General features: G+C 39.8%; 1 protein-coding gene across 1 annotated transcript in view; it reads left to right on the forward strand.

The window, feature by feature from the left end:
* dnah6 (dynein, axonemal, heavy chain 6) overlaps positions 1-8,805 on the forward strand; it is a 341,236-nt gene that overhangs the window by 326,875 nt on the left and 5,556 nt on the right. Inside the window, exon 77 of the mRNA XM_043705917.1 lies at positions 3,385-3,607. Within this exon, the coding sequence (XP_043561852.1) occupies positions 3,385-3,607 (223 nt within the window). The remainder of the gene's footprint in view (positions 1-3,384; positions 3,608-8,805) is intronic.

Here is an 8,805-nt window from a genome sequence, read left to right on the forward strand (position 1 = left end):
AATTTTTGAAATGAAAATTTATGGAAGTTCTTAAAAAATAAACTAAACAGTTAATGTTCTATACCGTGAAAAAAGGTCTAATTAAAACCAGATCTTCACCCATGCTTCTGTCTGTGTCAAGTGTTGTAACCTCACTGAACTTGTCCTGTTTAAAACAAAAATCCAATTGAGTTTATCTCTTAAGAGTTCCTCTTAACCCATTCAAATATAGGACTGCCAATTTTAGAATTAATAGGTAGTATCTTGTGTTTAAACAGTAATGGAAGACTTTTGCTGTACACCAAGTTTGATCAAATGATGAATATGCTTATAAACAAATGTTGTTGTAAACCTTTGCTAAAGTGTCATGAGGAAATGAAGCTTTACCCAGTATTCCACGTAGTGTTGCCAATTTTGATTAAGTCTATTTTTGAAGGTCTCACCTTGTGACCTGCCTGTACACCCCAGCCATTACTCAGCCAACACGTCCACTAATAGTGATGTACTATTTCCTATTGCTAGGTAAGGTGCTAAAATATAATTTTCTAATTGGTCGATGCTTGACTGTCAGCCAAGCAACCCTTCCCTGTTGTCGATATTTCATATCTGCTACACAGAAATGTTCAAAGAAAACATCACAAAAACTATCTTTTTTTAGTACTCCTATGATTTTTCTCCAGTGTCGTACACAGCAGTGTACACATCAGTTCCTGATGACTGCAGCCAATTCTGGAGAGTTGCAACCTTAATTCCATGATTGCTTGTAAAGTAGCAAAATGCATGTTAGTGAAAAACGTAACAATAAGTAATTTTCTACTTGTTTCAAATTTCATACAAGCATCTTAACTGAAACAAAAACAGAAATTGCTGGAGAAACACAACATGTCTGGCCCCATCTGTGGAGAGAAAACATAATTAATATTTCAAGTCAGGTGACCCTTCTCTGGAACTGTCTAACCCAATTGCTGTTCTGAGGCCATTGATATCTATTATATAGTAACTAATAATGATCAAGCACCTTTGATGTACTAAAAATAGTCCAAGATAGTTAACAAGAACATTACAAAATAAAATATAGCACCAAGACCCATAAAGAGATATTAGGTCAGATGACCAAAAATCTGGTCAGGGAGGTAAATTTTGAAATTTGTCTCAAAGGAGGAAAGGGAGATAGAGTGGTCTAGGTAGATAATTCTAGGGCTTGAGGCCTAACTGAAAGCGCAACCGACAACAATGCAACAATTAAAATCAGGAATGTTCAACAAATCAGAATAAATGGAGGACGATATCACAGAAATTTGTGAAGCTGGCAGGGACAGTAGTGAAAGGAAGGGGCAAAATAATTGCAAGGTTTTACTTTTTTTTAAGACCTGACAGGGTAGTGCATGTATGGAGCGAGCTACCAGAGGAAGTGGTGAAGGTGGGTAAAACTACATTTAAAAGGATGGGTATTTGAATAGGAAAGATTTTGAGGGATATGGGCCAAATGCTGCTAAATGGGACTAGATCAGATTGGGACGTCTGGTCAGTGCAGATATGGTGGACTGAAAGATCTGTTTCTGTGCTGTATGACTTCACGATTCTCTGTGGAAATTGGTTCTAGTTGAGCAGGTGGATAGGATAGTGAAGAAGGCATTTGGTATGCTTTCCGTTATTGGTCAGAGTATTGAGTACAGGAGTTGGGAGGTCATGTTACGGCTGTACAGGAAATTGGTTAGGCCACTGTTGGAATACTGTGTGCAATTCTGGTCTTCCTATCGGAAAGATGTTGTGAAACTTGAAAGGGTTGAGAAAAGATTTACAAGGATGTTGCCAGGGTTGGAGGATTTGAGCTATAGGGAGAGGCTGAACAGGCTGGGGCTGTTTTCCCTGGACCGTCGGAGGCTGAGGGGTGACCTTATAGAGGTTTACAAAATTATGAGGGGCATGGATAGAGTAAATCTAGTCGGCATGGATGGGTTGGACCAAAGGGTCTGTTTCCATGCTGTACATCTCTATGACTCTACGACTCTATGTTGATCACTTTTTGTAAGTAAATTCATTTCCAATTATCCCTTTGAAAATTATTTTTACTTGTTCATTTCATTCAGAAAGTCTCAAAAACACTCCTTCTCTTGGCAAGAATAAACCAGTTCGACCTTTTCCAAATATCAAACCTATTAGATTCCAATATTGTACTTTTACATCCAACCATTAATTACACAAAATATCACAGTTAAAAACTTATATATTTATACATCCACAGTAGGATGTAGTGTAAATGCAAACAGTACATATTCCCAGATATTACTTCAAACGTTACTGAAAGTGTACTAAGTGTCACTACATTATCCTGTGTGAAAATCTACATTTCCTTTGATTCCAGCACATCTGCATTTTTTTTCTGGAATATTTGCACAGTGATTTTGAAAAGTACTCTTCTTCACAACCCGCTATATAGGAGCTGACCACCTAAAGTGCGGTACTCCTTTCCAACTTGTGATTGCCTGGGCATTCTTGTCCGAGGGCATTAAAATGAAAAGGGATTGAAAATCAGGAGAATCTAATAGACTATCATGTCTGCAGCGGCATTTCAGAGTAATGTGTTCCAGGATCTTCTAGTTGCTGATCGGAAATTGCTGATTTATGCTTACATTCTGATAGGTGTTAAAATGTAACAGAGTGTATACTATACCAAACCAGGCTATACAGTCTAAACAGTTCTACATGAGCTCAATCCTCCATTCCTAATGTGCCCAATCAACAATACTATCTATTCCACTAATGAATGTAATCACTTACGATTATGACATTTTTATTCTTCCTTTCTCTTCCTTTGTCTGCACCCTGTTTCACAATGCCATTTGTTAGTATTCTGGATCTCCATCCACATTATCTTCATTTTCATATAGAACATAGAGCCTGTACTGCGCTGTAATGTTCTTCGGCCCTTGATGTTTCGCTGCCCTGTCTGAAGCTCATCTAACCTACACTATTCCATTCTTGTCCATATGCCTATTCATTGACCATTTAAATGCCCGTAAAGTTGGCTAGGCTATAACTGTTGCAGCACATTTATTGTGAATATTGGACAGAATCAGTATCTAAGAAACCTACTTTTTCCAAAAATGAAGAATTTTTCCTTCAGTCTTCATTACATGGCATCAATTTTAGAATCATCAATATGTTAATTTTAATCTATCATATGTGTGTGATAAAACTGAGCCTGTATCAGGATGATACTTCACATCATGAAAATAAAATTCTTTTTCATTGAATTTTGAAAAGCTTTGGTCACTTTTTTTTAAAGGAGTTTCCACTTCCTTGACAAAAAAACATAATGGTATCCATTATATACTTTGATTTCATGCAATATTGTCTTTAATATTTTGTTGATGTGTATCTTTGTTTTCCCTTTTCCACAAGTTATCTTCCCCTAAAGATGGTGTATTGGTCCATGGAATGTTTATGGATGCCTGCCGCTGGGACGACAAAGAAATGGTGCTGGAAGATGCCTTTCCCAAAGTGATGCATGCTGTTTTACCTGTTGTGCACTTTGAGCCTGCACAGAATTACGAGCCAATTTCATCACTGTATCATGCACCGCTCTATAAAACAGCGGCCCGAGCAGGAACCCTGTCAACCACAGGTATTATACTCAAGTCGCCTCCTGATGAGGGAAGAAAATTTATTTACATGTAATACCAATGAGAAAGGTCACGTGGGCTGCACAGGTAGCAGCTTGTAAGTGCTTCCTGTCCACTCCCTGGTGAGTCAGTTCTGTACTACATTGCTAGAAGCAGTGGTATGTAAACAAAATTCTCATCCAATATGTTTGATTTTCAATGGTTGTGAGCTTGCATACAAGTCTAGGTGTGACTTCAGAATCATAGTCCTCAGAGTTGTTTTAGGAGCCAGTCTTCTTTGGAACATTTTGAAATTTTTGAAGGGTTGGCAGAAGGTACAGAATGAAAAATCCACTTTGTGCCAATTAAGGGCCCAATAAGCTTGTTCAGGAGGTACATAAGCGGCCCAAGAGGTTAGGATTGCAATTTTTAAAGACTTTGTTCACCCTGAACCTAACAATCTGCTGAATCTTATTGCCTGTCAGTATCATTCCATAGGCATCGCAATGTTTATTGTTATTTTATAGAGAACTGAGGCTTCACAGACCAACTTGAACCAAGATGACCATTGAACCTTTTACTTTGAGTTCACAGGTTTTTTTGTTCCATCTTGGGTTCTATTGATCTTGTGGTGGGCTGCCTGTTCTCATCAGCAAGGCATGAGCAAGGCATGCTGGTACATGGCAGCCAGAGCACAGAGGCTGGGACCAGGAACGCATCTGTGTGTCGGGTTGCTGACCTTACTTTGACAATCTGGCCCACGTGTATATCTACTTGAACCTTATTTCTCGGGAATGGAATGGCAGAACGGATCAGCACAAAGATATTTTTTTTCTCTCAAATCCAATCCAAAATATTATCTTTTGATTGACATTATTCTGGGTCATTTTCAACCTGATTTTTAGTGCCAATGTATTTGTATTGTTAAATTCCAGAAAGGAGTAACAGTAAAACTTGTGAATGATACATCCACTTGTCTTATTCTGCAAAATGAAGGTTAAGTGCAGTCATTTCCAAGAATGACTTTTTTTTCTGGTTTTTCCTTCTGGGATAAAAACATATGACCATTGTGGAATTTAATTGTCATTCTCATTTGGAGAGCTAACAGGGTAGATCGTTTCGGGAAGCAGAACATGCAACGTATTAATGTGACAGAGTGAACTACTTTACTGCAAATCTAATTGTGCCTTGCCAAATTGGAACATTCCTGATGAATGTCCATTGAAAGGTGTCTTTTGCTGCATGTTAGTGACTTGGCAATTGTACTGAAGATAATTTGCTGTGTTTGGTGTTTATAGCAAATCAATTAGAGCTGGATTTCTTTGCTTTTCATTTATTTTTGTTCACGTGGTGGATTCAGGTAGAATTTAAAAGACATTTAGATAGATACATAAATAAGAAACGTTTGGAGGATATGGACCAGGAGCAGGTAGGTGGGACTAGTTTAGTTTGGGATTACATTCAGCATGGACCAGATGGACTGAAGGGTCTGTTTTCATGCTGTATGACTCTTTGATTTAAGGAACTGTTTTGCTGTATGACTTCAAAATCATTGCTCCTTAACACAATTATTTTAAGTGTGTAAGTTAGCTCACAGAGCTTGAAGGTTTGTTTTCAGACATTTCATCACCATACTAGGTAACATCATCAGTGATCATCTCTGGTGAAGTGCTGGTGGTATGTCCCGCCTCTCTATTTATAGTCTATATAATAAGCTATTTATAGTCTTGGTTTCTTAAGGTGGGTGATGTCATTTCCTAGACATGATAGTTGAACATACAGTTAACAGAGAGCTTCAAACCACCATCTACAGAAAAACAGCACACAGGAACCAAGTACTTAACTTCAGAAGCAGTGGTTAGCACTGCTGCCTCACAGCGCCAGAGACCCGGGTTCAATTCCCGCCTCAGGCGACTGACTGTGTGGAGTTTGCACATTCTCCCCGTGTCTGCATGGGTTTCCTCCGGGTGCTCCGGTTTCCTCCCACAGTCCAAAGATGTGCAGGTCAGGTGAATTGGCCATGCTAAATTCCCCGTAGTGTTAGGTAAGGGGTAAATGTAGGGGTATGGGTGGGTTGCGCTTCGGCGGGTCGGTGTGGACTTGTTGGGCCGAAGGGCCTGTTTTCACACTGTACGTAATCTAATCTAACCCACAAATGGAGCTGCAAGAAAACATTATTTTGACAAGCTACATCACACTGCAGCACCCAAGAACTACAAAAAGCAGAAGAAGAATATCTATACAATGTTTTCAAGAAAAATGGGTACCAATAAACGCAATTCGCCGATTCCTCAGAAACAAACCCAAACAAGCAGATATAACAATCAAAAACTATAGCCACATTACTTAATATCAAAGACATATCACAAATGACTTCCAGTCAACTCAGACCCCTTGGGATTATGGTAGCCCACAAACCTACCAACACACTTAAACTGCAACTAATTACCTAAAGGATCTATTAGATACCACCAGCAAAACTAACGTCATTTACAAGATACCATGCAAGAACTGTGAAAAAGCACTACATCGGACAAAAGTAGCAGGAAACTTGCCTCCAGGATACATGACCACCAACTGGCCACCAAACAACACGACCCACTATCATTAGTTTCTATGCATACAGACAGACAAAGACACCACTTTGACTGGGACAACACACACATCCTAGGACAGGTGAAACAAAGATACACACGAGAATTCTTAGAGGCCTGGCATTCTAACCAGAACTCCATCAACAAACACATCGATTTAGATCCTATCTACCTTCCCTTGATTAAAAGAACCGGAAATGACATCACCCACCTTAAGAAACCAAGACCTATAAATAGAGAGGTGGAACATACTACCAGCACTTCACCTGAGACTCACACTGATGATGTTACTATTATTGTGAGGAACCGTCTGAAAACAAACCTTCAAGCTCAGCGAGCTAACTTACAGACTTATCATCAAACTGAGCTACAAATCTTCTCAAAAATCGCTAACAATTTTTTTTTAAATCCAGAAATAACTTGAAACAGTAAACTTTCTCAACTTTGAATGTTGTAATTTGGAGTCAGTGCAAGCCTGGTGTGGAGTGTAAGGATTTGGGCAGCACAATCAAAACATATTCTTCACAATACTTGCTGCTGTGTGTAAAACTGCACCCAGTATGCATGTTAGGCATCCGAATTTGTGGATTGCATGTACAATATACAAATTTCTGTGTCAAATCTGTTGATTTATGATTTGAAATTTGTGCCAAATAGCAATGCATCACAATTGAAGAGGCAGTTACTGGATCACTCAAAAATAAGGGCAGCAGCTAAGAGAAAACTGTTAGAGTGGAACCAGTAAAATAGCTGAGGTTTGAAGAAGCATATTGTTTTTTCGAAGTTACCAGTCTGAAAATGTTAAGAACCAGAGAGCAATCAATCAAATCATTACAAGTTGAGAGATTAGTTTGAGCCTCTGTCTTGAAACCTCTCTGGTATATGTCAGATGCATAACGGTACATCAATTTAAAAAAGCATTATGAATGCAACACATTGCTATTCATAGGGATGTTTGAATATAGTTGTTAATTGTTGAAGAAAATTTTCTCAGAGGGGTTTTTGTTACACTGAGAGCCTGAGGTATATCTGATAAAGAGTTACATGGAAGGTACAATTCAGAAATAGGCTATCCAGACAGACCTGGCCCTGCTGGAGTATTTCGCTGCACCTTGAATTATTGAACTGAGCTTTGTCCACTTTTTATTCTTAAAATCCGTTATTTATATCTGATAGGCCATACCCTGTGACAATTCCAAGCAAACACCTACCCATTTCACTTTTGATTACAAATACAGTTAGCCATCCAGTTTTCTTTTCACTGAAATGAACACCAAGAGGAATTGCCATTTCCACACTCATTTGTTTAGCAGTGGAGACCTTTGAGATAACTGCTCTTTCTTTCTGTCAAAGACTGAAAATAAAGGAAACCAGGAACATTATGGGAAATTTTGTAAACAACTGCATCGGAAAGGTTGCTCGCTTATGCAGTTATCATCAGTTACTAGTCTAAAAATATACTTTTTCAATTTCCCTAGTCGGTGTCTGAGTAAATTGTTCAGTAACACCTCAGGGTTCAGTCCCAGTTTCATCTGTTTGGATTTCGAGATTCCTCTGTATTCACACTGAATCAGATCAACATCTATAAGCAGCCCGGGGGATCTAAATGGTGGCGATCTGAGAAGATCACATTTCAGAGCTTCGCATCGCAGCAGGAGCAGGACGGTCCTTTAACCCACCCAACCAAGGTCATCAGGATTTCTTGGGGCATTGGAAAGATTGTGGAGCCCTAAGAAACATTTAAAAATTGACTTACCTGTATTTTCAGCTGTCCAGAAATGCCGAAAAAGGGAGGAGGAGCATCTGAGGCCGGGCCTGAAGCTCAACTTGGCAGCAGCCTCGGAGCCGATTACTCTCCAAGACCTGGTGAACCAGCTCTCGAAATCTCGCGAGATGTTGAGGAAACAGATTGAAGAGAAGCTGGCTCCAGTCTCTCTCATGTTGCAGACGCATGAGCAGCAACTGGGAGACCTGGAGAAGAGAGCAGATGAGGTGGAGCACAGGGACACAGTAGTGGAAGCTGATGCCACTTCATTTAAGGAAGAGATCCAAGCCCTGAAGATGCAGGTTCATAATTTGCATGACCAAGTGGATGATCTTGAAAACAGGGGCAGGAGAAAAAACATTCGGATCATTGGTCTACCTGAGGGTAAGGAAGGTGAGCGGCCTGCGGAATTTGTTGAAGATTGGCTTCCGAAATTCCTTGACTTGGAGACTGACATGAGAGGATTGAAGATAGAGAGGGCTCACCAGGTCACAGTGCGGAGGTTGGGTCTGGGTCAACGCCCTCGTCCTTTCCTGGTGCGGTTCCATCATTACCGGGATAAGGAGAGAGTCATGGAGGCTTTCAGACTCCAGGGGAAGGATCCAAAGGCCCTAATTTACAAGGGGTCTAAGATCATGTTTTTTCAGGACTTTTCAGCGGCGGTGATCCAGAAATGAAAATCGTATGATGGTGTCAAGAGAAGATTGAAGGAGCTTGGGATTCAGTACTCCCTGAGATATCCGGCAGTGCTTCGGATCACCTTAGATGGATCCATGCATCTCTTTGACACATCGGAGAAGGCAAGAGACTTTGTGGACAAACTAACCTAATTTAAACAATTGTAGTATGTATAAATATTGTT

Source organism: Chiloscyllium plagiosum, chromosome 2 (assembly GCF_004010195.1).
Source record: "Chiloscyllium plagiosum isolate BGI_BamShark_2017 chromosome 2, ASM401019v2, whole genome shotgun sequence".
Taxonomy (NCBI): domain Eukaryota; kingdom Metazoa; phylum Chordata; class Chondrichthyes; order Orectolobiformes; family Hemiscylliidae; genus Chiloscyllium; species Chiloscyllium plagiosum.